Source organism: Cajanus cajan, chromosome 8, assembly GCF_000230855.2.
Source record: "Cajanus cajan strain Asha chromosome 8, NIPB_CcT2T_4, whole genome shotgun sequence".
NCBI classification, from domain to species: Eukaryota; Viridiplantae; Streptophyta; class Magnoliopsida; order Fabales; family Fabaceae; genus Cajanus; species Cajanus cajan.
The window spans coordinates 18,357,619-18,378,939 of record NC_138524.1 but is presented as its reverse complement, the minus strand read 5'-3'; the positions used below and the strand labels follow the sequence as shown (position 1 = coordinate 18,378,939).

Below are 21,321 nucleotides of genomic sequence, written 5' to 3'. Positions count from 1 at the left end.
CCTAACACAAGAACACTACTAGAGTCCGTTGCAATGCAAACATAAAAAAAACAATAATTTAATAATAAAAATCACTCAAACTTTTCTTTTATATTTTTTTTCTCTCAGCACTGCTTTTTCCCTTGCCTTGAGCCTATCCTCCCAGCATCTGCATCCCAATGAAGCCATCATTAGTTGACTTCTTCTCTCTCACCAAATACCCCACATGACACATCACACATAGGAATAAAAGATTGAAATATGAATATTTGTCTATTTTTTTTTACAAAAAAGTGAAATAGAATGTTCTGAGACTTTATTGACTTCACAATAGTTTTGATTACGAAAAGTTAAAATTTAATAATTAATTCTTTTATGATGAGTGACAATGATACATTATATTATTAAAAAACTGTTTATAATATTTAATTTTATAATAAATATTAACATGATATTTAATAATATTATTATTAAAATAATAATATTATTAATTAAATGAGAACATATAAATTCATCGCATAGAAAATATATATATTAACATTAATTGATTAAATTTAATAACTTAATTTAATAAGTATTCGATTAATTAAATAATTATTAATTAAGTTGACAAATATGAGCCTGTATCTCCAATAAAGAATTCTGATGAAATTACAACAGTCTATAGGACCTCACACTCAAAGTGTGATTGAAAATTTGTGTTGTGACATAAAACTCTAATACCTTTCAATGAAATAAGGAATTATGATGAGATTACAATAAAATTTTGATTTTTGGGTGATAAAAATATAAATAATCAAACTAATTATAATTATCTTTATTTAAATTTGGAGTTAATTAAAAGTACGGGTAGCATAACCAGTTCAAACAAATTTACATGGTATAACGCTTTTCTGCAAGGAAAGCCCGAAATCTCTTGCCTGCTACAATTTGATTCAACAAATCATTGCCTTCAGAGATAAAGGAGTTGTTCTCCAATGGAATCACACCTTCCGGAAGCTAATCACTGGTTGCTGATATGCGATGGCAAAATATGGATTTTCTCATTATTCACTTCGTGTCTTTTGATTTCATCCTTCATTTTGTACGCATGCTAACATATTCTTGGCTCCTTTTTATTCAAAGAGAGAGAGAGATAATATAGCATCTTTACGTAGGATTTTCAGTAATCACAATGACGAATCTCGTATCATTAAATTCTAACCAAATATTCAAGTTCACTAATAAGAAAATTGATATATAATGATACACATCCCATATAATAATATAATAAGTATTACTAAAAATTATTTTTATCTACATAATAAATATAATATATATTAATTATTAAAGTATGTCAAAATAAATTATAATAACATATAAAATATATTAAATCTTATTTAAAATTAATACTAAAATAATGTATAATTATATTTATATATATTACATCTATAATAAAAAAAAATTGTATGTTATTATATGTAATATTTGTTATAATAGTTACGTACTATTTCAATTTCATGGCCAATGAAAACGCTGGCTTCGTGGCTAGGTAGTCAAGTATGGCGTACGTGAATAGTGTGAAATTAAGCCTCTCTTGTTCATGCAAATACGCCTAATTACGAAGGTTGACTCAACCACTTTACCACAACGTAACCAAACCATTCGAGACTCAAAATATAAATATAAGTACCCAAAAATTAGGCTCATCTCCACCGTCTCTCAAATCTCTCCCTTTGCCAGTGGTCAATTACCTAATTAGAAAATTAATGAATTTGCTCAACACTGGAAAAGTGGTACAACATACCATGGAAAATGATTAAGTTTTATTTTCTTGAAAAAAGTATAATTAAGTACTTATTTATAAATTTTTTATTTCATAAGAGTTTAAATACGCTATGAATTTACCAAAAGTTAAATTTATTAAAAAAAATTTAAATAAATTTTGATCACAAAACCCATTTTCTTAAAATTTATCAAAATAAGCTTTGAAATTATTTTCCTAAACCCCATTATTCAAACATGGTTAATTGATAAAGCATATGATTTCCACCCAGTGCTAATAACACTTGAAGAAAAAATATTTCCATCCCTCGCCACTTGTACCAAGAACAAAATTCAAAAAGAAAATCTCAACCAAACCATAATGCCAAGCACCAAACAATCCTCAAACTTTCATCCATGATCCATTCTATTAGTACCATCCCCACACAAATTGGCAACCCTAGTAGCATTACATTGCACATGAACACTCCGATTCCAATTCCCAACCCAACATGAAACCCTCCAACACAGACAAAGGACGCTTCATTGTCTCATGCTTCCTCATTCTAATCTTCCTCTTCATGCTAGCCTCCAACCAAGTTCCACCACACACTTCAATTCTCTCCAACAAACTCTCTCCTACAACCGCGACCAACACTTCCTCCGACAACAACCTACGAATTCTCATAGGCATCCTCACTCTCCCCGACCACCACCTCCGCCGCCACCTCCTCCGCCTCGTCTACGGCACGCAACCGCCACCTCCCGGCGCCATAGTCGACGTAAAATTCGTATTGTGCAACCTCACAAAGGAGGAGCAGAAAGTTCTAGTAGCACTTGAGATCATGCGCTACGACGACATCATAATCCTCGACTGCGAAGAAAACATGAACAACGGGAAAACCCTAACCTACTTCTCGAGCCTCCCCGAGCTGTTAAACGACACCGCTTCGCCTCCTTACCACTACGTGATGAAAGCCGACGATGACACGTATTTGAGGTTGAACAGTTTGGTGGAGTCGCTGAAACCGTTGCCGAGGGAAGATTTGTACTATGGCTATGTCATACCGTGCGGGAGCATGGACCCTTTTGTGCGCTACATGTCGGGGATGGGGTACTTGGTGTCGTGGGACATTGTGGAGTGGATAAGGGATACGGATATTCCGAGGAAAGGGTTTGAAGGTCCTGAGGATAAGGTTTTCGGAGAATGGATGCGTGAGGGTCGTAAAGGTATGAACAGGCACAATGCTAAGTGGTCTATGTATAATTTTCCTGAGCCTCATACCAAGTGTTCTCACGAGCTTTGGCCTGATACCATCGCGGTTCACTTGTTGAAGAATCAGGAGAAGTGGGTTCGGACTCTTAAGTATTTCAATGTCACTCGTCATTTGAAGCCGTCCAAGTTGTATCATATAGCATAGTGTGTGTGTTTAGATCAGTTTGAAATCACGATCCAACATTTTCAAACACAGTCTTAATGGTTTTCCTTGGATTGAAGCCGTGAAGCCACAAGTATCTCTGAATTTACTAAACTAAAAACTAATCTCTCTTGCAGTGATACGAGTGTTGCTAGCACAATGAGTGTTTTCGCACACCACAAGAATTGAATACAGATTCCTTGCTACATAAACCGTCCCACAGTGTGTAAATGGCATGGTGACTAATCACTACTTCAGTTTTCAATCCATCGGGTTATATAGCTTAGTGTTTGCTGATTCGGGGCTGTGCCTTTTTAGCTTTACCAAATTGATTTTTTAATTATAATGTGGAATACGAACTATCAATTTGACAAATCATTTATTTATGTTTTTAGTTGTTATATATATATATATATATATATATATATATATATATATATATATATATATATATATATATATATATATTATTAATTGTAGACACCCAATTTCGTCCGGGAGACACAAAACAACAAGATAGGACATCAGAGGGCCCAAAGGCTCAAACCAATTTTTTTAGTGGCCCGGAACGGGCCGTTCCCAAGTCCGGAACGGGCCGTTCTCAATCAGAACCGGCCGTTCTGGGGCTTACAAAAAGCCTAAAAATTTTAGGTTGGAAAGGGCCGTTCTAGACCAGAACAGGCCGTTCCGAACCAATTAAGGGGCTTATAACCTGTACCCCAGAACGGTCGTTCTGAAATCAGAACGAGCCGTTCTGGTTCCTCGGAATGGGCCGTTCTGAAACCAGAACGGCCCGCTCTGATTTCAGAACGGGCCGTTCCAGGGTGCAAAAATAGAACACAACGTTCGGATCTGGAAAGGGCCGTTCCTAATACAGAACGGGCCGTTCCGGCCCACGTCTGATGCCTATAAATAGAAATCTTGGCTAGCAGTTCAAGGGACCGAAAAAAATTTCGTCCAAAGCTCCATAGAGTTCGAAATTTCTCCCTTTTTTCTCTCTCTCTTCTATTGTACTTCTTGAGTTTTGTGAGGCTTATTGTAGTGTGAAAAGTTGCCACAAAGCACCTACACTAGTGGAAAAATAGGATACTACGTCACTCCTTTTACGTCGGATATAGAAACACTCGACGTAATAAAAATGCGGTGGCATGAAACGAAATTTAGTTTAATTATTTACGTCGGCCCTAATTGGGTCCGACGTAAATTTTAACATTTACGTCGGTTAAGCATTGTTGCCGACGTAGATTGTAAAATTTACGTCGGACCCAATTAGGGCTGACGTAAATAACATGTTAAAACATGACTGCGCACCAGCTAAATTTCAAAATGTGACCTTCATCCCGCGCCTCCTTCTTCTATTTTTCCTTCTCCCGCGCCTCCTCCTCCTTCTCCTTCTTCTTCTATTTTTCCTTCTCCTGCGCCTCCTCCTTCATGGCGTTCATCTGCATCTTCTTCTGTTTCTTCTTCGCGTGGTCATGGGCTTTTCTGGGATCTAGGTTCTATGAGGTAGCATCTTCCATCAAGTTTGTGTTTTTTTGTTTCTGGGCTTTTCTATGAGGTTCTATGACGTAAATGATGTTTTTTTCTTCTGTTTGTTTCGAGTTTTTGAAGATGGAGAAGGAGAAGGAAGTGAAGTCTGGGTTCGGAGAATGCGTTCCTGGGTATATCAAGCAGAACGGGCCATTCTGCTTGGAGAACGGGCCGTTCTCCAAGAAGAACGGGCCGTTCTGCTGCACTTGTTTCCTTTTTTTTTAAATTTTTGATGACATTTTACGTCGGACCTTGGCATGTCCGACGTAAATTTACGTCGGTTTTCGTGCCCCGACGTAAATTTACGTCTCCTGCTTCTACGTCGGACGTTTTTCTGATGTAAAAACCCCTAAAATAACTGACGTAAAATGTGTATTGTGTACTAGTGCTAAAACCTCCATAGTTGAAGATCCAATAAAGCTTGTTACGAGGTATTACTCATTAATCTCTTGTTTTATCTTTCTCTTCCTTTTGTTTTACATATTACTATAATAAACGCAATTATGTAGATATTTTAGGAGTTTACCGTGTAATTTAATTTTCATGTAAATAATCATTAATAAAGGGGATTAAATATTTAAACTATTAATTATTATTACGTTATCTTCATCATAGGGTACCGATTTAGGGCGTTGTACGGGTGCTTAATACCTTCCCTACACGTAACCGACCCCCGAACCCAATTCTGGTTATCAAGGCCATTATTGGACTTTTAAAAATCTTTTCTTTTTCCAATGTTTTGAGTAAAACATTGGTGGCGACTCCACGAACTTATTTTCAAAACCGTTGATTAAGGATTAGTCTGGTGTCCGGGCATTCCTTAATTAATGAGACTTTTAAAAAGGATGTCTAAACCATAGGTCGCAAGATCGGAAATTTTCGGGTTGCGACAGATGGCGACTCCACTGGGGAAGTTTAAAGAGGGTCAGACCCATTTAATTGATGAAGTTAATAAAATAAAAAATAATAATTTAAATATTTTTTCCCCTTTACCTTGTTTATTTTCTTTGTTTGACTTTGATATCTGTTTGCTTATTTAAATTCTGCACCTGTTTGAAATAAAATTGTACACAAACCTTTGCACACAACAGTTCCCCCCTACACCCGGGGGCATGAGGGTATTAAACATAGGGAGTGGTTGACGTACGACCGACCCAAGTTTGGCCTTGGAGCCTGCGAGCCTTGTCGGAAATCACACTCAAGGTGATAACCGGTTACTCTAGCTCGAAATACTGCGACAAACCTTAGAGTTTGCCAGGTGACGGCGACAGAGATACTGGGTCCCTATAATGAGGGCACCTTGGGGGCCTTAAGACCAGTGAGGATAATTAGAACCGCCTTGTACAATGCACTTTCTTAATAGGGACCACAGACCATGGATTTATACACCACTGTTCGTGGGTGTACGTTGATTGAGCATGTGTGTGTGCATTTGTTTGTACTATTTCTTCTAATAAGAGTGGATTGAAATTTTAAAATTAGCAAATAGATAATAATAAAATAATAGAAAAAAAAATAGAGAAATTTATACCCTTTTGTACATTCTTAGGTCATCATATCATCGCATCATATAAGTAGTTTCCTTTCCAAAAAAAAAATATGTACAATACCTTAAAAAATATATGTATATTCATATTATGCATCATATCTCATAGTTAATTAAAACATGATAAAGTTTAGACAAAAACAAAAGTGGCATGCATTCTAGGTTAAAATTAGGTATCAGCAACATATAGAGAAAGTTAAGAAAAGTGAATACTCTAATATACGACAAAGCCCGAATCGATTTTATAAACAAAAAAAAAAAACACTATGGTTGGGCCTTTGCTTTGATTTGTTAATACTGTCAAAATCTATTTGAGCATTCACAAATAAATAAATCAATGAGACTGATATTTATTATTCTTAACTTTCTCTTCATTCTGCATTGCATTCATTTAGAACATATCCCTCCTTGTAAAAGAATAAATAAGAATAAAAAGAGAAATTAACCTATGTGCGTTAATCGGAAGTAATGGAAACAAGTCATGCATAAAGAGTTGAGGGTAAAGAACTCCACAATCATTAAGACGCCAACTCTTACCCTAAAAAGATAAAGCCGTGTCGTGCAACCGTGAAATCCAAAGGGAATGGATGGATCCACACTCTTAACGAGTTGCAAGCTAATAAAGAGAACCTAAGGATGACGAATCTCTCAAACACTAAGGCAAAACGATTAGAGCTTTCTCAAAAGGTGATTTCAACAAGAGAGAAGCATTGCTTGTCAAGAAGCTGCTAGAATGAAAACCCGCAAAGGGCGTTCTAGGCAAAAAAAAAAAAAAAATGTCTGTTCGAGCTAAAAATCGAGAGACAGCTTTAATGTTCCTCTTCAGATTTCATAGAAAGCTCTATCACCGCGTCTCCCCATTCCTACATCTCAGGAAAGATACGGGTTGAGAAAACCTTCATGAGAGAAGAAGCCAAAGGCCCTCCCGCTACACGAAATCTTCTGAAGCGCCACATCCAAGCAAGTGGAGGACTAGCTCTACAGTTAGATGACCTAAGCCTCTCTAAGGGGCAACCTTCTTCTTTTTCTTTGTGTACGAATCACGAACTTAGGGCATGCCCGGGCCCTCAAGCTACATTAAATGGGCACGTGTAAATTGACAATTCTATTTTAATGCCATACACTTTTCTACTTCATTTCTCTTCTCCCTTTTCTCTACTCTAAGCCTCGTCAGCAAACCCTAAATGAACAAGTACATTTGAAATAAGGACGTCATTAGAAACAATGGCTTTATACAAAATAAAATATAAAGATCAATCAAACTTGGCATGACTTGTGGATAAAAGCCCAATTGAAATCAGTGCAAGGGGCACCCCCCTTTATTGAAGGAATGAAAGATGATCACAAATGTTGCAAAGACAAAAGCCCCGCAAGAAACTCATTAAATGGGCAACACAAAGATTAGGGCAAGGTCCGCTAGGAGACCCACAAACAAAAGGGTAGCCTAGGCAAAAGTGAGGATCAAAAAGAAAATGTCCGCTAGGGAACACACCTCAAGTAACCTAGGCAAAAGTTAGGACAAAGCAGCATCCCGAACTGAAAACTGAAAGGCGGCTCGGGAAGATCATTTAATCAAATATGCAATACTAAGTCATTGCTTAACTTTGAAAGAAATAATGAGCTATTACAGAAAATGATTTCCTCACTTTGAACGTGCTTGTTCATCAGCCTAAACCACTAGCCTACCTCGGCCAGCCATTCTTCTAAAAACCATTTTTGCAAAATCCTTTCTAACCACTACAAGAAAAAGTCAAATTTCCCACGGATTATTTCCTACGGACCAAAATCCGTCGGAAATTTCCCACGGATTTAGATCCGTGGGAAATTTCCGACGGAATTTCCGACGGATTTTTACATGAAGGAATTTCCGACGGACTTTCCGACGGATTTAAATCCGTGGGAAATTTCCGACGGAATTTCCGACGGATTTATATCCGTCTGAAATTTTTGACGGAATTTCCCACGGATTTAAATCCGTCTAAAATTTTTGACGAAGTTTCCCACGGATTAAAATCCGTCTGAAATTTCTGACATAGTTTCCCACCTCTGAAATTATTAAATAAAATTTAAGCCAATTATTTTTCAAATGCAACCAATCCTAATCGCATCAATACACACAACAATGCACTATATAATATTTTCATTATTATATGGGTGTTTTCAAAATATAAATAAGAAATATAAATCAAAGTGTGTGAGGTATGACTTATATTACCTTTATATAATTATATGTTTAGGTTATTATAAATTATAAACTAATTAGCGTAAATGTGTTTTTTGTTACTTATTATCTTGAAAAATACCAACACATGACGTTCAAATTTAAGAATAACACATCTTTTCTTTAATTTTTAAAAGTCACTCATCTCTTTGAAAATAACGTTATTAATTAAATAAGGGGGAAAAGAGTTAAATTATGTTCTGCAAATCATATATATGTATCTATCATGTATTTCTAAATTACATCCAATACTATGTCATTTTGACGAAAACTTTCATTGATCTTCAATTTTGAAAATAATAATTTTTTCAATTCATTTTTAAAATTATTACTTAAATTTAATATATTTTTTTAAATCACAGTGTGCATGATATTTAAAATAAATTTCAAAAAAGTTGAAATAATGAAATAAGAAATCAAATCTCATTTAATTATTGATATTTGTATTAATAAATTATTTTGCCTTAATAGTATATAAACAGTATTATCATATATAAGTAGTTGTATGTGCCACTTAAATAAATAAATAAGAAAATTAATACTCACTTAAAAATTTGAGAAGAGATATTTGTATGACGTTATTGAGAAAAACTTCAAGTAGGGGTTAATGGAATTTTTTCTATATTAAATCTTCTTTATTTAAAACTTAAAACATTAAAGTTAAAATAATTACACTAAATAATTATTTTTGTTCCTAATAACTGATTGATTTAAAAATCTCTCTTTAAGTTGTAGTATTTTCTTAAATTTACATTTTATTGATTTCTGAATTTTATATTTAAGTAAATCAGTAAAATACAAAGTAACGAGTATAAATATGCGTATTTAAAACTTCAATGAATCTATATATAGAAAGTAGAGATAAAGACAGAGAAAATGAATAGAAGAAAAATAGTTAAATATATAGTTGTTTGATTATCTATATAATAGATAAAGAGAAATATACGTCATCTTGTAACTGATTTTGTCTAACAATTAATAGATAATCATACCCTTAACTAAATTTTATTTTATATATTCTAATTTTATTTGAAATAATATGATTATATATTTAAATAGTTTAATTTTAATAATTTTTTAAGTATATTTTTGTCTTTTCACTTAAAATATTTGAATTTCTATATTTTAATTTAAATTATTTTTTAAGTATATTTTTGTCTTTTTGTCTTAAATTTTTGAATTTCTATATTTTAATTTTAATAATTTTTTATTTCTATTATTTATTAATTCTTTTCATTTTAAATATTTTATAACATTAATAAAATTTTATAATTTTAATCTCTCTAATTTTATCTTACTTTTTATTTTATAAATATAATTTGGATTATTCATTTTATAATTAAATTAAATTTTTTAAATTTTTTATGAGTTTACATTCTAAGAATTTATTGAAGTTCCTCAATATTTGATTATTAGATAGCAACAACATGGATATTCTGATTATTAGACATTATGTTATAATTCTACTACTGATCGTACTATATGTTATTTTTAAATTTGAACTCCTAAACTTTATTTGTTATGTATGACATTTTATTTTGTATGAATGAACTTGTTTTTATTTACATAATTATGATTAATTTAATATATTTAAATAAGATAATTATTTAATAAAATTTTGAATTTTAAAAAAATAATTTTTCACAAAATTTCCCACGGATTTATCCGTGGGTAATTTCCCACGGACTAATCCGTGGGTAATTTCCCACGGATTAGTCCGTGGGAAATTACCCACGGACAAATCCGTGGGAAATTACCCACGGATTAGTCCGTGGGAAATTACCCACGGACAAATCCGTGGGAAATTACCCACGGATTAGTCCGTGGGTAATTTCCCACGGATAAATCCGTGGGAAATCCGTGGGAAATTCTGTGAAAAATTATTATTTTTTAATTCAAAATTGAGGAGTTTCAATACATTCTTAGAATGTAAACTCATAAAAAATTTAAAAAATTAATTTAATTATAAAATGAATAATCCAAATTATATTTATAAAATAAAAAGTAAGATAAAATTAGAGAGATTAAAATTATAATATTTTAATAATGTTATAAAACATTAAAAAAGAAAAGAATTAATAAATAATAGAAATAAAAAATTATTTAAATTACAATATAGAAATTCAAAAATTTAAGACAAAAAGGCAAAATTATACTTAAAAAATAATTCAAATTAAAATATGGAAATTTAAATATTTTAAGTGAAAAGACAAAAATGTACTTAAAAAATTATTAAAATTAAATTATTTAAATATATAATCATATTATTACAAATAAAATTAGAATATATAAAATAAAAATCAGTTAAGGGTATGATTATCTATTATTTTTTAGACAAAATCAGTTACAAGATGACGTATAACTTTATATTAAATGTGAATTTTGTAAATTCAACCATTAAATTAAAAATATTTTACTCTTAAATCATATATACAAAATGTTATATTAATCGAAGATGATTTCTTATAAAACAAAATTAAATCTATTGAAAAATTTATATTTTTGATGAGAAAATTTTTTTAGGAAAAGCTATATTATTGATGAAATATTTCAGACAAATTTATATTTTTTGAAAATGTAAGAACAGATTTTAAATTTGATATGAAAATATTATGATATTATTAGATAAGATTTTAAGTTAGTATTTTATTAATAGTTGATAATTAAAAAATAAAACAAGGATAAATACATTTTTTGAATTTTATATGTTTGATTTAAGATAACTTATAAAATAACTCTTTGATAAAGTTATTCCGCTCAGTAACTCATGGCGTGTGTTGAATTTCATCGATATAATTAATTGTTAAATTAAAAGTTACTAAATTTTACTAATAATTAATATAAAAAATTAATTAGTTTTGGAATAAATTATTTTTGAATTAACAATATAATTGAAACATTAGTTATTTTAAATTATTTAACTAAAATCTTATTGATAATTTACTATATGATCTTAATATTTTTGTATAATTAATATCTGGTTTTACTATATGATCTTAATATTTTTATATAACTAATATCTGATTTTAAATTTGATATGAGAATATTATATATAATTAGATAAGATTTTAAGTTAGTATTTTATTAATAGTTGATAATTAGAAAAAAAAAACAAGGATAAATACATTTTTTGAATTTTATATGTTTGATTTAAGGTAAATAAATATATTAAATTAATTAATATTTTATTTAAAATATTAAAATTTAATTTATAAGTATGTATTAAATAAATATTTATAATTTTTTAAATTATATTAGCATTATAAATTATAAAATTAAATAATTTAAATTATAATTTTAAATAAAAATAAGTAGACGTTAATTATAAAAGTAAGTACATATAAATAAATAATAATTAAATATATTATTATTATTAATTATTATTATTTGTAATATAAAATTATTATATATTATTATTATAGTATAAATATGAGATTGTATATTTGAGGATGACTTAAATGAATTAATTTGTACAAGTTATACTGACAATATACATATACATTTCGGTAGCTTACTCATAAGAACTTCACAGTTAAGCGTGCTTGACTTGGAGTAGTACAGGGATGGGTGACCTTCTGGGAAGTTTCCCAGAAATTGCACAAGTAAGGTTAAAACACACTAAACAATGAAATATCGTGAAATAGAACCCTTGAGAGGCCAAATACGAGGGTTGTTACATTAATAAATTTATTAAAATTAAAAAAAAATTATAATTTTCGGGTAATTTCCCACGGATAAATCCATGGGAAAATCCGTGGGAAATTACCCACGGATAAATCCGTGGGAAAATCCGTGGGAAAGTTACCCACGGATAAAAATCCGTGGGTAAATTTCAGACGACCAATTTACCGACGGATTAGTGTCCGTCGGTAATCCGTCGGAAATGCCTCATTACCCACGGATTTTGGGCATTTCCCACGGATTTTTGCCGTCTGAAATACTGAATTTTCTTGTAGTGAACAAAACTTCAAAAAATATATGTATATATCTTTTTCCTCTCTTTCCTCTTGACCTATATGGCATTAAGATAAATTTGAGAGATACACGGAGTATGCACAGTGAACACTCACAAGGAAAAGATGGAGGTGTCCTAGAAAAGAGTCTAGGTACACCTAATCTAAAGGCTAACATATCATATCCGGCACAAGCGAGAGGGCTGAACTACACAAACCTTAGGTTCAAAGAAGCAACACAGAATTCGACAAGGCTAAAGGCTAACAATCCATGTCATTGATCAATGCGCATAGATTAATTTCTTGAAAGTAAAAATAAATTTGCATTTTAAGCATTAGCATAGAAGCATCATTGCATAACATGCATATGGCACAAGTGTGCACAAAAGGGTATAAGTTTATTTATAAAAAAAAAATCCAATCCATTCCTGCTTCGCATTTTCTTTTGCATTCTTGCATTCTTTGTGTGTGTCTATCCACCCCCCTTGTCGGAGGAATCAAGAGGCCGAAGCACTCGTAGAAAAGATCAACAACTAGACAGTTCCTTAAAGGCAAGGTCATGTCAAAAAGCATAGCCCCAACAAGGGCATTTCATACAAATGGTTTCATATAGCCACCAAGAAACAAAAGACATGTCAATAGCAAGATGGGATAGAACCGGACGAGGAAGAATAATCAAGTCCACAAGCATGAAGAGGTCATCATGCCCTGCTCCTCAATTGAATGAAGGATGATTCAAGAGAATGCCAAGACTAAGAATGGTTTCCTTACCAAAGCCAGGAATGACTTACAAAATAATACTCATCAATAAATATTAAGCAGATGACATCATCATGGGTTGGGATCCCTCCACCAATGATGATAACAAAAGATAAAACAGAAAAAGGCAAGCTTCATACATGTTGAAAAAGCCGAAGCATTTAGAAAAATAGCAAAAAAAGGCAAGCTTCAAACATGAAAAAGCCGAAGCTAAACAAATATAAAATTCAGAAAAATCTACCACAAGCAGACGCTTGGAGAGGCATCACAATACTCACATGGCAGGGGAAACACCAGAATCCCTATCACCCATCTATCGCCCATCAACACAGGGGCACATCAAGTACATCTTGCCCATCCTCCTTGGGGCATTTTCCATCACAAGTCAACAACGAGGGTACCGTCGAGTACCTTAAATCGAAAAGAAATTACCATTAAGTATCCACCCAAGATTTTAAAGGTCCTCCTTCAAAGGATATCAACAACCATCCAAGTTGAGAGCCGCCACCGAGCTGCTCAAATCAATGAATAACAACAAGGGTACCGCCGAGTTCCTCGAAATAAAAACCGGGATTGCCGCCGAGCTCCCACCACAGGTCGGTTGAAGCCTTAAAATCAGCCAAGCTTGATCAAGAGCCGCCATCGAGCCACTCAAATCAATGAATGACAACGAGGGTACCGCCGAGTTCTTCGAAGTCGAAATTGGGATGCCGCCGAGCTCCCACCGTAGGTCGGTTGAAGCCTTAAAATCAGCCAAGCTTGATTAAGAGCCGCCATCGAGCCGCTCAAATCAATGAATGATAACGAGGGTACCACCGAGTTCCTCGAAGTTGAAACTGGGATGCCGCCGAGCTCCCACCACAGGTCGGTTGAAGCCTTAAAATCAGCCAAGCTTGATTGAGAGCCGCCGTCGAGCCTCTCAAATCAGTGAACGACAACGAGGGTACCGCCGAGTTCCTCGAAGTCAAAATCTGGGATGCCGCCGAGCTCCCACCATAGGTCGGTTGAAGCCTTAAAATCAGTCAAGCTTGATCGAGAGCCGCCGTTGCGCCTCTCAAATCAGTGAACGACAACGAGGGTACCGCCGAGTTCCTCGAAGTCAAAACTAGGACGCCGCTGAGCTCCCACCGTAGGTCGGTTGAAGCCTTAAAATCAGCCAAGCCTGATCGAGAGCCGCCGTCGAGCCTCTCAAATCATTGAACGACAACGAGGGTACCGCCGAGTTCCTCGAAGTCAAAATCGGGACCACCGTCGAGCTCCCACCATGGGCCGGCTGAAGCCCTAAATATCAGTCCAGCCTGGAGAGGCTGAGCTCATAATATACTCCCTCTTCAACAAGCAACAAATAAAGAAACACACTACCATGAGACAAGTAGAAGCAGTAGGAAGCATCTACATCAAGACTAGAAGCCTAGATGTTTCGGTTTACCATTCTTATCACCCAACAGAGCATATAAACCAACACTCAGTTGCTCTTAGGGACAAGGATACAGGTAAACACCATCTACCCGAAGGAAATGATGTAGGGGGCATCTACACTATTGAAGTAAAGGAGAAGATTCGGACACAGAAAGCGACATGGGGCATTCACATGGATCTTGAAGCCTAGATGTTTCGATTCACCATCCTTGGCACCTAATAGAGCATACAATCCAATACTCAGTTGCTCCATGGGGCAAGGATATAGGGAACACCGTCTATCCGAAGGAAACAACGTGAAGGTATCTATTGTCAAAACAAAAGTGAAGATCTGAATTTTCACCTCACTGTCACAAGAGAAACAATAGAGCTTCTACTTGAAGACTAAAGATCAGATGTACAGTTTGTCAGCCTTGTTACCCAACAGAGTACGCACCTGCTCTAAAGGATGATGATACAAGCAAATACATCTATCCAAGGGAAGCTGTAACGACCCGCCACGGTCTCTACACTTAGTGGAATCGCACTACAACTAGTTAACTAAGAGAATATTAAACTGGATAACACATACATACAGGCATAAATATAAAGATCGAAATAATTAAGTTTCTGTATATAAAATATAGCACCATATATGTACAGTCATCCCAAAATATTCCTTAGTGCCGGTCAAGCACTGACAAAAAAAATGTTACCCAGAATGGTAACTCAAAACACGAGACTCAGCTCCTCGTCTCACAACGATCATCTCTACTCCCAAGCTATCCCTGACCTGCTCCCATACCAAGTATGATTGTGAAGTCCCACATCGGCTAGTAAGGTGAACGAAGCATGCCATATATATGGGTGTGGATACCTTACTCTTGAGGACGCGTTTTGGGGTGGTGTTGGCCATTCCCGAGAACAAAGCCGTGAGGCCGTGAGCCAAAGCGGACAATATCCTCATGCGGGTTGCTTGGGCTGTTACATTTGGTATCAGAGCCGGGACCCGGGCAGGTGTGCCAGCGAGGGCGCTGGGCTCCCCGAGGGGGGGTGGATTGTGAAGTCCCACATCGGCTAGTAAGGTGAACGAAGCATGCCATATATATGGGTGTGGATACCTTACTCTTGAGGACGCGTTTTGGGGTGGTGTTGGCCATTCCCGAGAACAAAGCCGTGAGGCCGTGGGCCAAAGCGGACAATATCCTCATGCGGGTTGCTTGGGCTGTTACATTTGGTATCAGAGCCGGGACCCGGGCAGGTGTGCCAGCGAGGGCGCTGGGCTCCCCGAGGGGGGGTGGATTGTGAAGTCCCACATCGGCTAGTAAGGTGAACGAAGCATGCCATATATATGGGTGTGGATACCTTACTCTTGAGGACGCGTTTTGGGGTGGTGTTGGCCATTCCCGAGAACAAAGCCGTGAGGCCGTGGGCCAAAGCGGACAATATCCTCATGCGGGTTGCTTGGGCTGTTACAATGATCATCGCAGTTCCACCACATGGAAAACAGAAGGGTAAGCTAGAATTCAAAGATCAATAATACAAGTATAGAATAAAAATTCTATACTACACATGCATCCCAAATCCTGTCCCTAAGGAACCTTTCATCTCAATCAATCATTCATTCACCAAACATGAAGTCAAACACCACACTTCATCATATTAATAATCATGCAATGAATGCAACTCATGACAGATATGCATACATATCAATCATCTAATGCGTCGTCACGCATACACCTAGGATATCTCCATAACAATAGAGTTGTATAAGTGACATTCCATCCTACCGAAACCACCCCAACCGTTTTCACGCCCAAAGCGCCCGCTCGGTCATAGCTAAACAGGATATAATCCTCCCTCGGGTTCACTCGGATGATGTCACTTACACACTTGGAAGTCCAGATCCACCGTCAGGTATAGCACAGCTGGGTACGGGCTTACCACGACTTTGGCATGCATTAACCAAGTCAATTGTGGAGTTCGCCCACCGACTATCCGCAAGGATCCACGCACCTTCCCGAGTACTTGGTTAAGGGAAAAACCCTCGACCTCATACCCCGCTCCAACACTAGCTAAGGACTTAGAGGAGACTCACCCAACCCAGTGGCCTATCTGAGCACCACTCTCCCAAATCCAGTGGCCTCCCAGAGCACCACTCTCATATATTAGTGGCCTATCCAAGCACCACTCTCAAGAGACTCTATGTGAGCTCTTCCAGTTCGAAATATTTTTCCTCTCCTCAAGTCCTAGGCTAGACTCATGCCATAGGCATCACATGCAATCATGCATCATACATCATAATGGTCTGCCCACCATCATGATCAACAACCATACACATGTCATAAGACATCACATGCAATAATGCATCATACATCATAAATGGTCTACCTACCATTATGATCAATACATACCATATGAACGTATCATATTCAAACATTCATATATATCATCACAAAGCATACATATGAATCACACCTCACCATACATCATATATCATACATACATGATCTAAAACTTCAACTTTAAACATGCATAAGCATCAATTCATTCATAAATATATTCAAGCACAGTGCCGTCAACTCGCGCCTGGCCTAACACCAACCCAAGAGCTCTAAGCTCTTCCACGCCTGATACGCTCAACCTGCGCCCGGCCTAAAACTATTCAGAGAGTTCAAAATTCTCATCCAAACTAACAAATTCAGCCACATGCAAACAATCTAGCTTCCCTTACCTGAAGATTGGCTCAGATAGCCAAAGACTGAATCAAAAGTATAATTTCCCCTCGAGGCTCAACTCGAAACTTCAGTCCTCCCAAAACAAGCTTTCTAATCTGAAATTCAAGAAAAGACAGAAGGAGTTATTGATCTAGAGGAGAAAAGGAGTTAAACAGAGAAATTTGGGAGAGAAAGGAGCTCACTGACCCAGAGACCTTCTCTCTAAAACTTCTCTCTAGAACCAGAACTCCTCACGGCCCCCCCTTCACCCCTATTTATAGGCAATCCGGAGTGGCCAGAACGGCCCGTACCGATACCGGAACGGCCCGTTCTGAACTCCCAGATCACGCACAAAATCCACGCCCAGAACGGCCCGTTCTGAAAACAGAACGGCCCGTTCCGGGACTCATCCAGAACGGCCCGTTCTCCCTCAGGAACAGCCCGTTCTCCCTCCGGAACGGCCCATTCTCCCTCCGGAACGACCCGTTCTCCTTCCTAGAACGGCCCGTTCTCCTTGCCGGAACGGCCCATTCTCAACTACAATATGTAGTTCAATTCAGTAGTGTGGAACGGCCCGTTCCAGTTTGGGAACGGCCCGTTCTAGGCTACTGAATCAGCCTCTCTTTTTTTTTTTTTTTTTTTACAATGTTACAGAAGCAACGTAGAAGCATCATACAAAGAGACAAAGAGAAGACCCGGACGAAATGTCTACGTCTTTACTTGCCTTTGGAAAAGCAACACAATTATTCCAAAGGACAAGTAAAGAGGGGCAGCTGTAGACACCCAATTTCGTTCGGGAGGCACAAAACAACAAGATAGGACATCAGAGGGCCCAAAGGCCCAAACCAATTTTTTTAGTGGCCCGGAACGGGCCGTTCCAAAATCGGAACAGGTCGTTCCCAAGTCCGGAACGGGCCGTTCTCAATCAGAATGGGCCGTTCTGGGGCTTACAAAAAGCCTAAAAATTTTAGGTTGGAACGGGCCGTTCTAGACCAGAACGGGTCGTTCCGAACCAATTAAGGGGCTTATAACCTGTACCCCAGAACGGTCATTCTGAAATCAGAACGGGCCATTCTGGTTCCCCGGAACGGGCCGTTCTGGTTTCAGAACGGGCCGTTCCAGGGTGCAAAAATAGAACACAATGTTCGGATCCGGAACGGGCCATTCCGGCCCACGTCTGATGCTTATAAATAGAAATCTCGGCCAGCAGTTCAAGGGACCGAAAAAAATTTCGTCCAAAGCTCTATAGAGCTCGAAATTTCTCCCTTTTTTCTCTCTCTCTCTCCTATTGTACTTCTTGAGTTTTGTGAGGCTTATTGTAGTGTGAAAGGTTGCCACAAAGCACCTAAAACCTCTATAGTTGAAGATCCAATAAAGCTTGTTACGTGGTATTACTCATTAATCTCTTGTTTTATCTTTCTCTTCCTTTTGTTTTACATATTACTATAATAAACGCAATTATGTAAATATTTTAGGGGTTTACCGTGTAATTTAATTTTCATGTAAATAATCATTAATAAAGGGGATTAAATATTTAAACTATTAATTATTATTACGTTATCTTCATCATAGGGTACCGATTTAGGGCGTTGTAGGGGTACTTAATACCTTCCCTACACGTAATCGACCCCCGAACCCAATTCTGGTTATCAAGGCCATTATTGGACTTTTAAAAATCTTCTTTTTCCAATGTTTTGAGTAAAATATTGGTGGCGACTCCACGAACTTATTTTCAAAACCGTTGATTAAGGATTAGTCTAGTGTCCGGACATTTCTTAATTAATGAGATTTTTAAAAAGGATGTCTACACCATAGGTCGCAAGATCGAAAATTTTCGAGTTGCGACATTAATAAAAGAATATTTTTTTAAAAAAAATTTAGACTCAAAAGCCAAAACTACAATCTCAGACTCACTTGTCTTTTAACATTTTTTTTTGCCTTTAAGAATTCAAATATTTCGTATTAATTTTAAAGCTAAATTACTAGCCTTTAATTAAAGATACTACATTTTTAATGATTTTTAATACTAATTATGTATTTACAATTATTTTTATTTGATTTTTTTTTATAAATTTTTTGAGTTTTCTATTAGTCCATAAATAAATTTTTTTTTTCACTTTTCACTTTGTGTTCTCCTCCTACACCTCTTATTAATGTGTACTTTGTTAGTTTTTTTTTTTGTGGCAACGATTTTTTTATTCAATGTTTTTGTTTTCTCTATAAATGATGACAAAACTTAATATTAGTTTAAAAGAATGTGCATGATTGAGAGAATTTTAGTATTCTCTTCTTTCTATATTTTCTTCTTCCATAAAAGTTTACTATAAATATAGTTTTATTACTTTTACAATTCAATATATTCTTCATGATTCTATGTGAATTGTGTTATTAATAAGTATTCAATTTTTTCTATATTGTCCAATTTTGTTTTCACATTATGTCCGTTGTTAAGAAAATGAAAAATATATTTTCACCTTTTATTCTTATTCTTCTCATTATTTTATCACACTTATTTTTGAAATTTAATAATGTCTTTTACATGAAATGGACGATTGAAAAGTTAAAAAATATTGTACTTTTATTGTAAAATTAAGTTTTAAGTGTTTTTAGAAATTAATAAAAATTATACAAAAAGATTATAAAAAAAAAATAATAATAATAATAATAATAGTAATAATAATAATAATAATTATTATTATTATTTGTGATTCAATGCATTAATTAAACATGAATTATAATTATTTGCTAATGCAAAATAGTTAATTTTGCAAGAAAAATGAAAGAAAGAGAATATGCTAGTGTTCAATTGGAAGGGTTAATATACTTCACTAAAAATTTAAACCTCTTATGACAAATACTAGACAAGCTATATATATTATTGGAACCAAAATACTTTATTTGTTTATAAAGAATTGTACACGGCAAATTTGATATATTTTCTATTGTCTTAATTTTTTCCTGCTTCCTTTCTTAAATAAATCATATTTTTTAGTATTCAATAACAAATAATTTGAAATTTTAATTAAAAAATCAGTTATAAAAAATAGTAAATATTGTGTAATATTTATATATTAATTATAAGTAATAAAAACAACTTTTTGTTAATTTATGAATATTTTATAGTTTGTTTTATGTTTAATAATAAATATTTATTTTATAATTTACTAAATATAATTTATAATTTAGAAAATATAATTTTTATTAACCCACTTAGATTCTGCCAAAGTTCATTTTCAGTTGTCCTTAGTATCCTTTTCATATTTTGTTAAAAGTATCTTATTTTCTTTTATTTTACTTATAATAAAGCGAATAACTTATTGATATTTGATAAGTTATTTATGCAATATTTTTTCATAAATGATGATTATTAAGTACATAATTTTCATATGTTCTCCATGCAATAATTCTTCTTTAAAATTACTATCAAATTGCATGCATGTAACTAAATTGATATTACTAAAAAATTATTTATTTATATATTGTGTAATAATTAATTGGAGTTTTATTTGATTTACCTAGCATTAATATATATATATATATATATATATATATATATATATTAAAAATTTTGAAATTAATTTCACAGGATTAATTTATATGTAAATTATATTTTTCTCTGATATTAATTTTATTTTTTTGGTTCTTCAACTCCTAAATAAAAATAAATAAATAAATGCTTATAAAATGGGAGCATATTAAATGATATATTAATATTAAATATTTAAAAATTTCAAACATAAATTGTATTATATAGACACTTCTATTATAATTCAAGAGACAAATTAAAAAAGAAAACATTGTAATAAATGGTGTTTGAATGTATTAAATAATAAACATAAATATTTATAATTTTTAACATAAAAAATAATCTTATTATTAGTGACAAGATAATATATTAATAATTTTATTTTTGGTAATATAATTTTATGATTTAATATTTTTTATAATTTTTAAATATGCATAAATATTTTATTCAATTTAGGCAATTATTAATATATTTTATGCTTATAAATCTTTTTTTTAATATAAAACACTTATACAATTAAGATTTAATTTT

The 21,321-nt window shown here is 34.2% G+C and overlaps 1 protein-coding gene across 1 annotated transcript; it reads left to right on the top strand.

Annotated features, from left to right (window-relative positions):
* The first annotated feature begins 1,415 nt into the window (after positions 1–1,415).
* Positions 1,416–3,516, top strand: LOC109819029 (beta-1,3-galactosyltransferase pvg3-like). The gene has a single exon (XM_020384605.3). The coding sequence runs from the start codon at positions 2,235–2,237 to the stop codon at positions 3,141–3,143; it is 909 nt and encodes a 302-aa protein (XP_020240194.2). The 5' UTR covers positions 1,416–2,234; the 3' UTR covers positions 3,144–3,516.
* The last annotated feature ends 17,805 nt before the right edge of the window (positions 3,517–21,321 follow it).